The sequence below is a fragment of the Rhineura floridana genome, chromosome 5, assembly GCF_030035675.1.
Source record: "Rhineura floridana isolate rRhiFlo1 chromosome 5, rRhiFlo1.hap2, whole genome shotgun sequence".
NCBI classification, from domain to species: Eukaryota; Metazoa; Chordata; class Lepidosauria; order Squamata; family Rhineuridae; genus Rhineura; species Rhineura floridana.
The window spans coordinates 42,215,336-42,234,111 of record NC_084484.1 but is presented as its reverse complement, the minus strand read 5'-3'; the positions used below and the strand labels follow the sequence as shown (position 1 = coordinate 42,234,111).

The 18,776-nt window shown below is 39.2% G+C and overlaps 1 protein-coding gene across 1 annotated transcript in view; it reads right to left on the bottom strand.

Annotated features, from left to right (window-relative positions):
* The window catches only part of IPO5 (importin 5), a 56,128-nt gene extending 44,284 nt beyond the window's left edge, over positions 1–11,844 (bottom strand). Inside the window, exons 1-8 of the mRNA XM_061626552.1 lie at positions 11,593–11,844; positions 8,648–8,728; positions 6,606–6,798; positions 4,985–5,087; positions 4,486–4,582; positions 2,865–2,969; positions 1,029–1,151; positions 816–936 (exon numbers count right to left, since the gene is read on the bottom strand). Coding sequence (XP_061482536.1) covers positions 816–936; positions 1,029–1,151; positions 2,865–2,969; positions 4,486–4,582; positions 4,985–5,087; positions 6,606–6,798; positions 8,648–8,728; positions 11,593–11,685 — 916 coding nt within the window. The 5' untranslated portion in view covers positions 11,686–11,844. The remainder of the gene's footprint in view (positions 1–815; positions 937–1,028; positions 1,152–2,864; positions 2,970–4,485; positions 4,583–4,984; positions 5,088–6,605; positions 6,799–8,647; positions 8,729–11,592) is intronic.
* Between the last annotated feature and the right edge of the window lie 6,932 nt (positions 11,845–18,776).

The window sequence follows — 18,776 nt, the reverse complement described above, 5'->3', positions numbered from 1 at the left end:
ACTCAATAAAAACTAGCTTAATATATTCACATAGGCACAAATGAGATATCAGAACTCCACCATATTAAGTTGACTGCTGGCCTGGTGTGAACTTGGTCTATATAAAAAAACAAATCAGGAGGTTTAACTACAGCACTGGAAAACTGAACAAGAATTTCAATCATGAAGTTAAACTGATCATAAGACTTTAAAAAATTATATTGTGTTTGAGTCTGCAAGGCACATTTCTTTTTCTCCAAATACCTGGTGCATGAGCTAGCCAGTTAATCACTTTTACATCTTATTACTTTTAATTAAGAGAGTCTTGTGTGTGCTTAAATCATTCCTATTGAAATCTATAGGAAGGAACAACACTTTAGGTTCCCTTGGATTTTTAAAATGAAAGCTGAGTTCCTATGGATTACAGCTCTCAGGTCATAGCAAATTATCTCGTGGGTAGCAGTAGGAATACCTTCTTAATTAGCATGAAATATCCATGTTAATAAAACTAATAAGCATTTAGTTTCCTCTTCACTGCATTACTTAAGTGTTGCATGTAGTCTCCTTTCTCAATTCAACAGTCAGAGCTGCATACTTGGGAGCTTTTTTAAAAAAGATGAAACAACACCCTGTGGCGTTTGGGGAGTGGGATGGAGTCAGCCTCCCCCCGCCAAACAGCTGATCAGCAGAATTTTGGCTTTTTAAAAACACCTCTGCCCCTCTGTTTGTCCAGAGCAAGTTTTTTTTAGCTAATTAATAATTCCATGCTACAGCTGTCTTAACTGTTTTAATTTTAATCAAGAAGAAAAATAATAAAAGAAAGTAAGTTTACTTACTAGCTTGTGCAACAATATTGATATGCCTTCTCAGCATAGCAGCAGCAGTCTCTGACAATGTAACTATTACTTCAAGGGCCAGCTGACGTTGCATGTTACTGAGACTAGTGTCTGCACACAACTGAAATAAAAAAATATTTAAGCAGAACACTAACAATTAGGCCACATATCTAACAAAGCAAACATGTATTGGGATGGGACAGTGAAACTTACCTTCAAACTTAGTTGTAATGTAGGCTCTAAGTGTGGGCGTAAATACTTTGGAACCGTGTCTGCAATCTCTACAAGAGACTTTAGTACTGAATCATCATTTTGGTAACAGGAGTCATTTACTGCCTAAAAGAGAATTCAGTTAATACCTCTTTCACCTTTAATTCACACTCAAATTCATGCTCTGCATTATGAAGACACTGTTCAATGTTCAAGATAGGGCAACTGCCACTCGTAACCTAAGACTAGAGGGCGCATTAGTTGGAGAACTCAAAATGTGAAAAAATTTATCTTGTCTCACTAAGCCAATTCAAATAATTTCAGTAAGAACTAGCCTGTTAAGACCTGTTCTATTTACTCATATTCCTTTTCACTCCCTCAAGATCTCCCCCCTCCCCCTTGTGCATAAATCCCCTCCATTTTCAGATGAGCTTCTGGGGAAAAATCATAACTCCTCGGTGAAAAGATATAGATTCTCCCACTTGACCAGGGAATGAATTTTTTTGCATGCAATAACTAGGGAGCTTTTGTGAATGCTTAACGTACCTGATTTTTATAGTAGTTTGGTTTGTGAGAAAATGTTGTTAAGGTTTTGAGATATCATTGCACCTGCCTAAGTTTAAAACTATTAAGGCTAAAATCCTATACCCAGTTACCAGGATGTAAGTCCCACTGAACTCAATAGGATTTACTTCTGGGTAGAGCTATGTAGAATTATGCTGCAAGTCTATTTTATAATGCATTTTCTATTTTTTAACCTAGGCTACACCTGGCTTATCTACTTCATTTTGGATTTAGCATTAGGTCATATTGGTTCAGGGTTTCAGACTACTGCTTCCATCTTGCATGTTACAGTGTCATTTGACGACAAATACTAAACCCCTCCCAAACAGCATGACAACAGCAAGTGCAAAGTATTACCCATCAGTCCCCACTAAAAGTCTGGGAAAGAAAAAGGGTTTTATTTAGCATCAAAAAATGGACAAAGACAATGCCAAACATATTTCAAAATCTCGCATTACACACTGGTAACACTCCTTTAGATTTGCAGACACTGTACATCAGGACTAGCCAGGGTGGTACCCTCCAGATGTTGTACATTACAATTCCCATCATCCCTGACCACTGGCAATGCTGGCTGGAACTGATGGGTGCTGTAGTCCCAAACATCTGAAGGGTACCATGCTGGCTACTACTGCTAAATGTTAGGTTTGTTTGCAAGTGTGAAGGATGCCTTATGTCACGTTATCATGCATTTAGCAATAAATAAGTGGATAAATAGACTGTGGATATTTATTTTCCCCTGATGAAGATTCTTTTCAAAGCACACTGGGCGTTTCATGATTCTCCTCATGTGAGTAACCTTTTCGGCATAGTATCAGTTTAAGGATAATCTTTTTTGCAGTATATGTGAAGCAAAGAGGAAATATATTCTAAATGAACATATTTTAAATTAAGAGTGCTTCAGTCAGACTTTCTGAACACCACAAAGCTCCAATTACTAAAAAAAAACCCTTAAGAGATTAATTTCAACATTCAAATTCTACCACAGAATCCAAACTTCCCTATTACAAACGTTAATACTTAGTATTTAAATATAGTAGCTGCCCCTGCACATGTCCTTGTGAACTAAAGCTTAAACAGAGGAAGCGCAAAATTGGTTTTTAGCCATTTACAGTGTATTCTTTATCAGGCTTTGCCTTATATTTAAACTTTTACTACTGACACCTAGTGTACTGATGCTCACACTCAAAATTCATGCATCATTGACATAGAAAACAGCAACACTCTTTAACATCAGCCGTATGCCTGTAGGAGCATACATGGGACAACATTTACCTGCAAGATTCCAGGGAGCAAGTCTGCAAAATGTTTAAGAAGGGGAAGATTTTGCTCATTAGCAAGAACAAATGCAGCTGCAGCCCTAGCTGACAGTGTCTTGATCTAGAAGAAATATCAGACATTAAATCAGTACAATACAGTTTCTCAAACTTTTTAAACTCACTTGTAAGTCAAATGTACTTGTAATGTTTGTGCTCACATCCACTCTCTCTGCACCAGATATTTAGTTATTTGTTCCATGCATACAGAGATCCAGGTACATAGCTGCAGTACTAAAATTTTGACCTAGAGAAACAGGACACCTTCTAAAGCCATGTATTAGAAAACATCCTTAGAAGAAAGAAGCAGCTCATCCTGAGCTTTCTTCTTCCTATATCAGGTTGAGACAATGCAGTACTGTGAGTATACAGTCACATACAACGTCCAATGTTAATCAAGGAGGGTCCTTAGACAGGGACATTACACCCAACCATATCTCAGTTGATTTCATGAGGAAAATTCTATTCTCTGTGGAACTTGTATACACCCCAGATGTATGAGGCACTGTAGCTACTGAGAAAGACCCTCTCTTGAGTTCCTGCCAAATATGCTTCAGATATTGGTCTCTCTCAAAGATCTCATATGGGAGAATATGGTCTTTCAGATAACCTGTTCCCTAGTTTTATAGGTCATAATCAGCATTTTGAATTGTTCCTAAAAACATAACAGTAGCTGATGAAGGTTTAATAACACAGGAGTTGCATATTCCCTATAAGCAGCCCTAGTAAGTCTGGCTATAGCATTCTGAACAAGTATCCAATGCTCTTCAAAGACAGCGCCATAAGGAAAATATTACAGGAGTACAAATAAGATATAACTAAGAGGCAACTTAGGCATGTGTCACTGTGGCCAATCTGATATTTCCAGGAACAGGTGTAGTTGGTACATAAGCATTAGCTGTGCAAAAGCATTCTTGGACACTGCAAAAACCTTGACATCAAGGTTCAGGGCTGAATCCAGGAATATATCCAAACTGAAAACCCAGCTTTTACACAGGGGTGCAACTTCATCCAAGACAGGTTAAACCTCTGTTACATGTCCTTGGGAACCTGAGTGTGTGAACGAGCACTAGTAACACCTGTATCCTCTGATCTACTGAACAGAAGCACCTATTTTGTTGGGATTAAGTTTCAGTTTGTTCTCTCTCAATCCCACTCAATTACCAATGTCAGACACCAATACAGGACTTGAACACCTTGCTCGAATTTAGATGTAAAGCAGAGACAAGCATGGGCATCATCAGGATATTGTGACTCCCAAAGCCCAAGATGGCCTCATCCAATGGTTTCATGTAACTAGCATGAGGAACAAGATGGCACCCTGAAGGATACCATAGGCCAACAACCAAGATTCGAACAGGAAAACTCCAGTACCATCTTCCCAAGGAGAACCAAAACCACTGTAAAACAATGCTTCCAAGTCCCATCCCAACAAGGCAGCCCAGAACGATAGGCCAATGGTATCAATTGTTCCACTATTGCAGCAAGTTTTCATTTCAGACATTTGCTTTTTCAAATTAGAAAACATTCCAAGATTAACAAGAGTTTTCAGACAAAAAATAAAATAGGTTTTGAGTTACCGTTGGATTCTCTTGATCCTGCATACATTGTACCAACATCCGTTTGATGACCTCCAAATAATGCTGCTGTTGATTTCCAAAAATTCCAGGAAAGTTCCTAAATAGGCAACAAAAATGTATATTTAAGCGTCCCTGAGGCCGTAAAATCTTCATGCTGAGCATTGCACATCAACTTGTCAGTCACAGAATCCCTGTGGGTTAAGACAGGGTTATGGTGCAAGATCAAGGTGCCTACTCAGAGAAATGGTTAAGGCCACTTGGGCCTCACTGTTGCCCCAAGTAAATTGGAATATGCATTAGAATACAGTCAAAAACTCCCCTGTGGCTGACTGCCCATCATTACTCATCTTTTCAATAAACCTGGAACCCAGGGTTCTTTCACAAGCCAGTCAGAAAGCCATGTCTTAAGATGTGGTTCCTAACAGTAAGAAACTTTCAACAGCCTGACAATCTTGCACTGCTGTATGACCAACAATGCGCTTGTCTAGCAATAGCATACCAGAAGATGTGTAGTGCAGCTTCACGCAGGCCCACATTTTGAGAGCTGACCGAGTCAAACAAGAACTTCAAGCCTTCTGGCCATTGGTTATTGCCATCCTCATCTGGAAGAGACAGAATTTGAACATGAAGACATGAGTTCTTGACACAATAATTTCCTAAATTAAAACCAAAAGGAAACCACAATATTCAACCTGAACTAAGAATTTGTATTACTCTCTTAAAGGGCAAAACTGCCAAATTTTTATAACAATTACTTATAGGCTCTGGAGTGTGATACACACAGCTGAGCAACCCTTCCCATAAGAACTTTATATTCTTGCATGATTGCCGTAAGTATTTTCTAAAGCTTCACAGCACTAAGAGCAGAGATGGGAAGTTTGAGGCCCAGTAGCTGATCCCCAGACCATACCCCAGCCCTGCTTTGCACCCTCAAGTGTTTTTGCCTGGCTAAAATGAGTCCTTGAATTCTGACAATGCTTCTCGCTTACGTAGATGGAGGATAGAGAAGGTATGAGTGTGTAAAAAATGGCCTATTGTACAAATTAACATTAGTTGCTTCACACACCACTGGCAAGTGGCCCCCAGAAGACTGCTTAAATGGGAATGCTACCCTCAGGCTGAAAAGGGTTCTCCACCCTGATTTAGACAATCTGCTCTACCTCTGGCCCCACTACTCCAATTAGAACTTCAATAAACCTGACATCAACAAAGCCATAGACTTGCAGGTGGAAGAGGGTGCGTGAAATAGTAGAACAGCAGTGAGTAAGTGATTCCATACTCTTGCTGAACTGAAGCTTTTTATTAATAAAACAGTTCTCTTTGGGTGAACACCTGGTAATTCTATTACTTCAGAAGGGATAGCTCTACCTATCCATCAGGCTGCAGCAGAAGGAGAAGAGCACCAACACCACTCCACCGGTTTTGCTGAGAGACCAGCTCCATTTGACTCAATGGAATAATAAGAACTATGTAACTTTAAACACTTGTGCCTGAGTTTGTTTTTTTCATCCTTTTCGATTGTGTGACAGAATGGATAGTCTTGGTTTTATACTAATTTGTAAGATACCCTGGGAGCTTTTCTCAGTGAGAGCAAGAAAAAGATGCTTTAAATAATAAATGGGCTACGTACAGAGATGCCCATGCTTTTTTTTAATGTTTAAAATCTGAACAAAAGCATTACATTTCATGAAGATTACCAGGACAACATTCAGAAATACAGAAAAGGAGCATCTTTTCCAATATGGTCCTCCCAGCTCATTCAGATCTGCCAGGAAGAACCTACTTTGTACCTTATGTACCACAAAAAGATTAGGGAAGGTGCTAAACAAGTCATTCTCTGTAATGGCACCTACATTCTAGAATAATCTGCTTGCCTCTGATTATTTTCTAGCAAGTGAAAACATTTCTATTTAGGAAGATGGATGGATGATGTTGCCTGATCAAACATGGCCACATTTCTGGACTATGTTGACTCTGCAAGCTGTTCATCCTTTAAAATTATTGTTTCTGGGTGTCTGCTTTATTTGTTATGCTTTTTCATTTTATTTTAAGTTTATGTTATACAATGCCTTTAAGTGCCTTCAGACACAAAAAGCATCTAAGAGATATAAATAACATACCTATTAGATTCCTGGCCAGTTCAGCTACGATATCACAGATTTTTCTCCTCATGCTAGATTGTGTTTCCAACTGAATAATCAAGAGCAATTCACTTTTGATGGCAGACTGAACTTCAGGGGGTAATGTTGGATAAACTTCCTCAAAAGAAGCTGACAAAAGTCTACGTAGAAGCACAGCAGCCATTTGTCTAGCCTAGTAAGACAGATATACATTAGAATGCTTGCTGGGAGAGAAATAATTCCAACACAATGAATTCCCCTTCTGTTCTTTGTAATGCTATTTTGCTACATAGCATTCACAAATACACCTAGACATTGAGCCAAAGTGCTGACTCGGCCATACCTATTTTTGGCATCTTTAGTCATATAACTATTTCCCCCCCAGCTATTTCATTACACAGTCGGTATAAGAACTAAACGAGGGAACTGACTATGTTAGAAGAACTTTGAACTTAGAAACATTTAGTAAAGAACTTCACTTAATTAAAGAAAAGGTTTTCTAAAACACATTAAAATATACATGGAAACATCGTTTGAGCATTCTAATTCATCCTCATGTTAATATGAAGGAATAACATGCATGGGATACAGATTAAGCAAATATTAAAGCCTCTATCAAAATATATTCATTCAAATGTTACTTAAGTATTTACTCTTTCAGACAAACAAGTTAAAATAACAAGTTCCAAACGATAAAAAAATAAGGGGTTAGTAAATATATTAATCTCAGTAATAATATGAATTATCAGTTATTTCAACTCAGATACTGACAGTTAATTATGTTTCTGTGCATTCAAAGAAATCAGTACAATGAACATCGGTGGCATGTTGAACTTGTAACACTGTGGTGAGCAGCAGGGAAAGGGGAGACAGCTAACACGCAATCCTGCTAAATGAGCAGCCAAATATCAGAGGACCAGTGTAAGACCACAGAAATAGAATGTGTGGAAGAACAGACAACCATTGTGTGAGAACTACCATGACAGTGCCATTCAACAGAGAGGCTGTATAGATTCTTGCTATTGAGGTCTGACAAATAGAAAATGGGATTATTCTACCTGCATACATGCCAGAATACTCACTGGTTTTATTAAATATTGATATAGCTGGTTTTAAATTTGCATACTATGTTAACACAAGCACAACTTATACACATAGCACTTTAAGTTGCCATGCTTATTGCTTTCTTGTGCAACAGTTGTTATGGTTTGTGATGGAAACTACAACCTAATATACTACCAGTAATGCAAGGAGGCGTGGGCAACAAAATCTTCTAAAAAGATAAATGCAATAAGGGAATTGCAAGATACCACAAGCCAAGAGGTGTGTATCAGTTACAAATGCTTTCCTATCAGCAACTCCTATGAATGCCTCCTCAAACTTTGTATCTAAGCTTTTTTGAGCAGAAGAGCAATGTAAATTGCTTGGCAAAGGAAATGCTAATGAGAAATTTATTAAAAACACAACAGCTTTGATTCTAATTTGCCCCTCTGTTCATGTAAGGAAGCGGTTTCCAACAACTCCCCCCTCCATCTGGATCCTCCTGAACCATGTCCCACACCACTCTCACCCACAATTCACAAAACAGAATTTTAGGGGGCACTGGGGGTTGTGGAGGGAAGGGGAGAATGCCCTGACCCATATACAGAAGGGAAATTATGATCCAAAACAATGATTTATTCAAACCATGGATTGCAATCCTGGTATAAGGGGGGGGGAGGAATGATAGTTTGCCGCTACAATAGGAACTGAAGCTTCCAATTTATGGTGAAGGAGAGAAAGGAACTCTATAATCATGCCTGCTTCCTCTCATAAAGCCAAACTGTGGTTCACCATTACTTCTGTAGTGTAGTAACAGAGAGATCTTTCCAATAATTCTTCTTTAACCTACTGGTATTACTAGTGATATATTGCTTTTCAGGTATTTATTCCACCTGGTAAGATTAAATACAATGCTAATTCACTTTAGTACAACATAAAACAATGTTGCAAGTCTGCTATTATAAACAATTTGTAGGAATTAGAAGTTTCTTAGAAAATACCTCTTCAGCAACAGTAGTATTTCTGACAGCTTGCAGAAGGAATGTAATTTTAGACTGACCCGGTATGTTCTCATATGTTTCCTGTAAAAGAAAAAAACAGAAACAGGTTAGTATTAAAAAGCCGTGAGACATTGACTTACCATTCTAAATATGTTCAAAGTAGTAAATTTGCTAGAAAGAATATCACATAAGTGCTTGTGTTGAGATTAATTTTAATTTAAACAAATTTGATTCACCATACAGTTTTACTGAACAGAGACACAGCAATATAAGGTCCTGTTATAGGAGAACATCCCTTAATTCACATAGAGAAGCTTTAAACGCCTATGAAGCAAGAAGGGAGCCACATATTTTCATTTACCACAAAGAATCAGAGCTTGGAAAAGTTACTTTTTTGAACTACAACTCCCATCAGCCCAATCCAGTGGCCATGCTGGCTGGGGCTGATGGGAGTTGTAGGTCAAAAAAAGTAACTTTTCCAAGCTCTGCAAAGAATACCTAAAAAATTCTAATGTTACTCCATCCTTCTTCTTTCTCAAATAAGCCACTTACAAATAACACATAGAGATGTGTATTTAACTATACTTCAAACCAGGACAGCAGCAATACAGTTTAAATCAATTAAGAAGTAATTCTGAAAAAATGACAGTTGAATTCATCCTTTCCTTTACAAAGCAGGACTAACATATTAACATGGCAATATCACTTAGTTCACGCTCTGTTCTTAACTATGGAACTGATCTGTCATCAAGCACTATTTATTTAATTTGTTTATTAAATTTATATCCTACCCTTCCTCCCAGAAGGAACCCACTACCTACCATATTCTATAAAGTACCACCTATTCTTTCCAGCTAACTATTACTTTCTGATTTTCCTTATGAGACAAAATCACTACTTTCTAAAATCAGCAAGGCAGTACGTTCTAGGAATAGTCCTGAGGATCAAATAGAACGGCCTCTAGGTGCACATTTGGTCCCTGGCTCTGAGGTTCCCCATCCCTACTTCAGATCTACTGCAACAGATGTTTCTGGGAAGCTCTAATGAGCATCAAGGCAGTAGTCCTCTGCTCTTTCTACTCAGCAGTTAGCATTCAGGGAACATGGAGATATAAACATCTGATTAACAGCACATCCAAGCTAGATATACTAGAAACTGGACACTATCACAGTTGGGCAATATGCTATTTACATTTGCATGCAAGTGATGTAACTTTTATATGATACACCATTAAGTAGTAGGTATTTTCCCCACAGAGGTCCTTAGAACCAGATCATACTACTTGTGGCTCAATGAGAAAATGTATACAGATTCTCTATTCACCTCTTCTTTCATCCATGTTTCAGAAAACATACAGGTATGCCAAGCTGTTTCACAGTAATTAAATTGATAGTATTGATATGCACAATGTTGAAAAATAATCAGACTGGGTACGAGGAGCAGCTTCTTAATAGTATTGTTCATGATGAAAGAATGTGCTGAACTCTACTGACCACTCAAGTGATGTAAATGATAGAAGTCCCAGAACTGCCATCCAATGAGAAAATGCTAAGCCAGATCCTGGCATTTATTTCAATGGAACAGAGATTCCCCACTAGGCTTTACAATAAAGACTGTAAAAGACTCCTATTGGTGGAAACACAGCATTATCCTAATTTGCTAATTACAGGAAAATTCTGTAGTCCTGAGTTTTAGTTAATAATAAGACATAAACAAAGGGGGACTTCATTCAGTATTCTATTAAGCACTGAAGCAACTTCACACGTTAGGAAACACAAAGCTTAAGACAGAGCATTATTATCTCACAATTCAGGCAACAAGATCTCAAACAAGTTTTCAAAAGTGATCTGCATCCCTCTGTGACCACAGTAAACTGGAGGAAGGGAAAAGTACACATTACAGTTATTTTAAGAATCACTCCGTTTACCATATGCCAAATTAACTGAACTGTGACCATACCACTATTTTTTTCTTCAGTTTTGGCCCCATCCCTGACAGTCCAACCCAGTGTCTCCAAGAGGGCAAACAAAACAGATCCCTCCCACAGGCACTTTAGCAAGGAATAGCGCATGTCAATGTAAACAAGTGACTTACAAAACTTAGGTCAACACAGAATTATTCAGTTAGTCATTTTTCATTGCCTGCATAGTAGTATTTGCATCTTTGTTGTTGCTATGTGCCTCCAAGTTGACTACGATTTATGGCAACCCTATGAATCAGTGACCTCCAACAGCATCTGTCATGAACCACCCTAGTATTTGCATCTACCCACCTAATAACCAATGAGTTTAGTGTATATATATTACCAGCATATCCTGAGCACTTCCCAAGAGTAAAGAGGACTATGACCCTTCCCTTCCATTTGATAAGACTCAAAGGATGCCATCGTGGCACCAACCTGTCCCCTGCGACCAGATCAGGGATGAGGTGGAGGATCAAAAGTTAAAGATTGAAAGGGGGCCGTGACAGAAAGGGGCGAAGAAAGGTGTCGGCGACTGGTGGCGTGGGAACAGTAAGTATGTGGGATTGAACATGGGGGGGGGAGCAAGCCAGGAACATGAAGGGCTCAGGCGGTGGGGAGGGGAGAATCCCTGGAACCCCCGTATTTGATAGGGAGAAAACACTGGGAGGGAGGAATTGCTGAAGCTATAAACGGCTAAAAGAAAAAACCAGATCAGAGATGGAGAACGTGGAGAAGCCGACTAAGGCTTTGCAGGAAGGAAAAGGCAGCTAGCGCCAGAACGCCAAGCCCCGCTAATTGCCGGCCAACGGCTTCAACGGCTGGCCGCCTCGTTTGGAGATTCCGGCCGAAGCACGTGGGCCTCAGTAGGGCCCCACACAACGCGTTGGGAGGCTGACAGGGCAAGGCCCGCTCTGAAAAGTGCGGGCGGCCAAGGCTGGAGCCGGTGGAGAAGGACAGGAAGGAAAACGAAACCGCGAGTCACCTCGGCCTGTTTCCGGACGACATTGTCCGGGCTGAGCAGGTTGCCTAGAAGAAGGTAGAATTGCTGCTGTTCCTGCTCCGCTGCCGCCGCCATGGCTACCAAAGAGAGAGAGAGGCCGGCCGGGCAGGGAGGAGGAAGGAGGAGGAGGAGACTCCAGGCCTCACACCGACCAAAGGAAGGCGGAGCCGGCACTGCCGCGCTCTTGTGAACTTCTCCCCACCCTCCCGGCAAGACAACCTCCTCCTGCCGGCGCCGGGCTGCACCTCTCCCATTGGCTGTAGCCTGAAACGGGACTCTTCTCTGATTGGGCAGAGGTCGTGCCGTCTTTATGATTGGGCAAGAGGGCTCCATTGTGAAGTCACTTCCCTCAGTTCGTCTCCCCCACCGTCGGGCATGGGAGGAGGTGGGATTATTAATCGGGTTGAGCACCCATTGGCGGGGCGCTCTGACAGCGGCTTTGTCACTGGGCGGGAAAACAGTCGAGTGGCGAATAGCAAGTGAGGTGGGGGGGGAGAAGAGAGAAAACGCGGGAGAATGTAAGATTACTCCCTGCTGGAAATGGACCGGCGCATTGGTCGACCCGGTTTCTTTTCTCCCCTCCCCCTTCTGGTCTCGACTGATGTAATTGGAGGGAGACATCTCCCCCCCCCCACTGTTGTGTTAACCCAGCCTACCAAGCCTATCCCCTTTTGGTTATTCACCGCCCAGAGCGCGGGGACTATGTCATATAAGTGACCCGAATGAATATGAGAAAAGGCATGAGAGACATTACGTGGGGAGTTCTTCTGAATAATTCTTCAAAATTTAGATACGCTGTAAGTGTTTCTGGTTTTACTGGCCCGGTAAAACGCGCCTGTTTTGCTTCCTTGAAGAGGTTGAGACTGTCTTTTTCAAAAATGGGTTAGTGTTATTAAGATTTGAAAAGGAAGGGGGACCCTGTGATTCTACAGGTTTTACGGGACGCCCATCAGCCCCAGCCACTATTAGTCAATGGTCAGGAATGACGGGAGTTTTAGTCCAGCAACATCTTAGAGGGGCACAGATTTCCTGCTCCTGCTTTAAACCTGGACGTTCTAATATACATTGCTGAGAGTAAGCCCCACTGAATGTGAAGAGACTTAGTTCTGAGTAGACGCTGACAGGATTGCACTGTAAATGTTGGCATATGCTGTGGTGCATATAATCTTTCTTGCCTTTTTGTGTGAATGATCACACATGACCACCAAAAAAAAAAAAAAAGACAGCTAAGAGTCTGGAGATTGAGCTCACTCATGTGGAGACCCAGGGAGGACCCCAAAAATCCAGCGTCTCCAGGCAAAAACCAGAGACATGGCAACCCTAATCTGGATAGATGAATATGTCAAAATGATTTTAGCTACTTTCCATATCCATCTACCCAGATTAGGGTTGCCAAGTCTCTGGTCTTCCCCTGGAGACTGCAAGTGGGTGAGGGAGTGAGACAGTCGAGGCCGAGTTGTCATTGGTTTTTATCCACTGTTCACAAGCTTCCAAATTCCTGGGGAAGAGCTGTTTTAGCTGCATAAGAGGCAGAATTTTAGCATTCAACAGAAAACGTCTTTCTTGTTGCATTTCTGTTGACATTTATTTAGTAGATCAATATCTTGTATTTTAGAAAAACATTCTTACCAGAAGGCTCACAATAATATATAAATGGAATTAACTTTTTTCCCAATAGAAGGATGTAGGAAATGGAGTCCAATAAGGATCTGTATCGGGACTTATATTTGTTAACTTGTTCATAAATGACCTAAAGTTAGGGATCAGGAGTGAGGTAGCCTAGTTTGCTGATACCAAATTGTTCCAGATAGCTAAAAAAAAAGGGGGGAGGGGTTTGTAAGAATCTCAAAAGGATCTCTCCAAAGTGGGTGAATGGGCATTAAAGTGGCAAATGTGATTCAATATAAGCAAGTTTAAAGTGATGCACATTAGGGCAAAAATCCTAACTTTACTTACATTGTGGGGGTCTGAATTGGTGGTTATTAACCAGGGACAAGACCTTGGGGTTATAGTGATTAGCTCAATGAAGATGTCAACCCAATATGTGGTGGGCAGCTGTGAAAAAAGTAATTCCATGTTGGAGATAATTAGAAAAGGGATTGAAAATAAAACTGCCAACATTATAATGCTATTATGCAAACCTATGGTGGTCCTGCACTTGGAATACTTTGTACAGTTCTGGTTGCCTCACCTCAATAAAAATATTGTAGAGCTGTAAAAGAGCAACCAAAATGATCAAGGGGCTGAAGCAACTTTCCTATGAGAAAAGGCTTTTAAAAAAGATGACGGAGGAAGAATATGCTAAAAACATATAAAATTATGCATAATGTGGAGAAAGTGGATACAAGCCCCACCCCCCAATACTAGAACCTGGGATCATTCAGTGATACTGAATGTTGGAAAATTCAGGACAGACAAAAGGAGATACTTCTCCACACAGTGCACACAGTGGCATCACTAGGGGGGTGCGGGAGGTGCAGACCGCACCGGGTGACACCATCAGAGGGGGTGACATCCAGAGCCGCCCCTAGGGAAGCGGGGCAGTTGCCTTGGGCCCTGTGCTTTGATGCATGTAATACACAACTCCTGGCGCGCGGGTGCACACCTCGCTCTCTTTTCTTTTGCTAGCTCTTCTTGTTCTTTCCTCACAGGGCCTCGCAGGTTTGTGGCTTCTTCAGAGTCAGGTGACTCAGAGTGGACAAACAGGACAGCCCTCTAGGGGCCATAAGAACTGGAGAAAGCTCCCGTACTCCTAAAGGGACACCCCTCGCAGCTAGCAGTGGGAATTCCCACCCTTGCCCTCCTTGAAAGGAATCGCAGGCTGAGGTTGCTGGAAAAACAGTGCTCAGTGGTTCCACGGTGGAAGGTACCGTCCTTTCCTCCTTATAGTTTTCCTCTCCCCTTCTGTTTTATTGAGCATATTCCTAATTCTGTCTTTGTCTTAAACTTTTCACTTAAAATTTGTGAAAACGTAAAATGATTCCCCCTTTTGACTGCATATTTTATGTTACAACATTGTTAAATCATTTTGTAAAAAACTAATAATAACTGATGTGCTTCATGTTACTGTATGTGATATCTTTATGCTTAAGTTTCATTATTACTATAAAAATGTCAATGTACTGCCTTCAAGTCGATTCCGACTTATGGCGACCCTATGAATAGGGTTTTCATGAGACTGAGAGGCAGTGACTGACCCAAGGTCACCCAGTGACCTTCATGGCTATGTGGGTATTTGAACCCTGGTCTCCCAAATAGTTGAATGTCTACAATAAGGCTGCAGTCCTCAATGTGCTGTCTACTATAAGATCCATTGAGCACAATGGGATTTACTTCAGACTGAGGATACATGCTTAGGACTGCACTGCAAGGATGTTTATAAACAGTTCTCATATAAAACATCAATGAATTTTAACTACCAACACTTCTGTAAAGGTTTCCCAACCACATTTAAATTGTACTTCAATATAATAATGTACTTCATTATAATGGTATTAGAATAATGGTAGTGATCCTCTTTATCCTCAGACATCTTTGCTTTTGTAATCACCTGTAATTGTAGTTAAGCTCACAAAATTGCCATATTTTAAGAAATCAGAAACTGAAATTGCAGTATCATGATGCTTTATTTTGTCTTTGCCCATAATAACAAACTGAGCAACAATGAATAAGTAATGAATGAAACAGTGCAGAGGACATGTTGGAAAGATGTTGATGTACTTAATTAGTCATACTGTTAAGTAGACTTGAGTCAGTCTAGTACCAGTTGCAGTTGTTTATATTTGCTGGCTGTTTACGAGCGCTGTTTTCAAACCACTTTTCTTGAATAAGCCCCTAATTATTATATATTGACAATCAGAAAATAAATTGTTCTTGAATAGTCACTTTGAATTTAATCTTGAAATTATTTCTTTCAGCTGTCATGTTCTAGAGTTCTTGGTACCAGGATTTATAGTTTGCTTATTAGATGTTACAATTACAGTAAATATTGAATCATTTTTACAATTGCAGTCATGTTGTGTGGCATCATATTTTTACAGACTAGCACAATGCCAGTCCTTATAATAGGTGGTAGGGCTGTGAGAGGTGAAATCCTATTGCATGCGTAGAAGTGGAGACGGATCTCTCAGTGTTGAGATAGGAAAGACAGGTTTTCCCACTACCACAAGTAGGTTAGGTTTGGTTTATTAAATTTATATATCGCATCCCACTGCAACAGTCCAGAAGAGATTTACAACTAGAGTAAAAGTACAATATTAAAAATACATAAGTAAGTTAACAACATAGTAAGAAAACAAAACATCCAATCAATTAAGTCCCTGAGTGCTACTCCTGCCTTCTCACCTCTGGCAGGAGTGAATTGTTGTTGATAATAATTGCATTTATTCATCACTTTTTTCAGAAGAAATGACCCCAAATGACTAACAAATAATACAAATGTAAGTATAAAAACCAGAACAAATTGAAACCTAAAAACGCATCCATAATATATATATAAAAAGCAGGTCTAACACAAGTCACATCACTAAGAGATCAGCAATAAATGAGCCGCCCACAAGTACACCTAATACCCTCCAAATTAAGGACCAAAAGCCTGGGTGAAAAATGTTTTTGCCTGGCACCGAAAAATAAATAATGATGGCAGCAGGCATGCATCCCTGGGAAGAGGCAGCTATTTTATTTGTTTGTTGATATAAGAAAGTACATGCATGCATCTGGGAACATAAACTGTAGATGGATTTTTTTTCATCTAAACATTTTACAGGTTTTGCTTCAATTCCATTATGGGACATGCTATAGTGTCACTTGCTGTTACTTATAAGAGACATTTTGAGGACTGTAATGGTAACCACTTATTATGCTCCTGGAATTTTGATTTGAGTATATGTATTAGCAGTGATAAGCTGAAACTTATAAAGAACTATTTGCGATCTACCATGGGACAGTCAAGGCTTTCCGATCTTGCGATATTATCAATTGAAAGTGAGTTGGCGAAAGGCATTCATTTCGATGAAGTGATTCACAAGTTCGCAGCTTTGAAGGCCAGGAAAGGAAAGTTCTGATTTAGTCGAGATGTTCACTAAGTGCTGAAATGCTTGTGTATTTGTTCCTGTTCATTTTTTTGGTATTACTTCATTTATGAGTATATTTCCATATGCATTTGTCTACAACTTCTACATTATTTGGGCCGTTATTGATTATGCAAACCTAATCCATTAATGTATCTCATGTAACAGTAAAGTTTAATGTTAAAATGAACATAATTTTGATGTAGTTCTTAAACGTTTTTACTTGAATTCTATTGTTTTCTCACCGAATTTTCACTTTAACCACATGAAACTATGTATAAATGTAAATACATTTAGGCTGTGCATATGATATTGTAATTTAAAGGTGTAATTTTAATTTTGCTAGTTTTTGTCACTGCTATTGCCATTACATTCAGTGATATACGGGAATTACGATTTACGAGTAACATTAGTACAAAAAACATTACTAAGGATTCTGTATGGTCTGGTACGGGAGGAGGTCCATGGGGGTGACACCATGAGTTACCGCGCTGGGTGACACCAACCCTAGTGACGCCACTGAGTGCACAAGAATGGTTACTAGCCATGATAGCTATATGTTGCCTCCAGTGTCGGAGGCTGTATGCCTCTGAATACTAGTTGGGAGTCGCAAGTAGGGAGAGTGCTGTTACGATAATGTCCTGCTTGTGGGCTTGCCATAGGCATCTGTTAGGGATGGGGTAAAAATTCATTTTTGTTTGCATTTTAATGAGAAACGACTTAATTCACACTGGTTGAACTAATATGCAAACTGAAACACATATATCCTTTGAAATTTGTACTTGTACAGATTTTGTGATGGGGTTCTCCAACCAAACAATGTGTACAAAAATATATTAGGTAGGAGACCAGGGTTCGAATCCCCACACAGTCATAAAGCTCACTGGGTGACCTTGGGCCAGTCACTGCCTCTCAGCCTCATGAAAACCCTATTCATAGGGTCACCATAAGTCGGAATCAACTTGAAGGCACTACACACACACACACACACACGCATAAAAATGCAAATATTAATAAAATAGCATACAAGGTGCGTTATATATAGGGCAATTGCTTACAAAAATGTATATTAGTCAAAAGTGCATACAAAATATGTTTGTTAGGATAAATTCATATTAAAATCTGATGAATTCTCTTTTTTTTTTTTTTTTTTCAATAATTTTTATTCAGATTTTCATAAAACATACAAGACAAAATCATAAAACATTCAAAGACAAAAAACAAAATCAAAAATAGTTAAACAAAAAGAAAAAAAGAAAAGAAGAAAAAAAAAAAAAACAAAAATAAAAAATAAAGAGTAAAATATTGACTTCCCATTTGTCAAAGATCAAATCAGTTATAAGTCTATAATATATAGCAATCCTGTCTCTTAAGTCATATTATAAAATCACTTTCCTCCAGTAGTTATCTTACTTAATCATCAAATCTCATAAACATTACTTTATTCTTTCCACAAAAAGTCAAAGAGAGGTTTCAATTCTTTAAGAAATATATCTATCAATTTTTTTTTTCCAGATAAGCATATCGATTAATCCATCTCATTACTAATTATGATAATCTTATTGTCATAACCATAGTCAAAATAAACATTTCAATTAATCCATCACATCAGAATCTGTTAGGTTCAGTAATTTCAGTAGCCATTGTTCTATTATCTCTATTAGTTCCATTTTCCATCTTCCATCTTCAGTAGTCTTGTTAAGTCCAGTAATTTCAATATCCAATCTTCCATTATCAGTATTCCATAATAATCTTGCTGTCAAAGCCATAGTCATATAATAAGAGTCTGATGGGAATTACCTCTATCCCAAATATTTTCTTGCCATCCATTCTGAATAAGTTGCTGAAATACTGCTGTAAAATCATATCTCTGTTCTTTTTTTCAAAATACACTGGGTCATCTCTTAAAAGTTTTTCCATTGTCACATGGCTGCAGTTAATTCCATAGATTTTCTCTATATTGGGCTCCATCACATCATTCCAGTCCAGAAGATAATCCATGCCATTGATAACTTTATCTCTAGAATCTTCATTAATTTCTTCAGAGATAACATTAAGTTCCAAACAATAGATTTTATTTCTAAAGTCCATAGACTC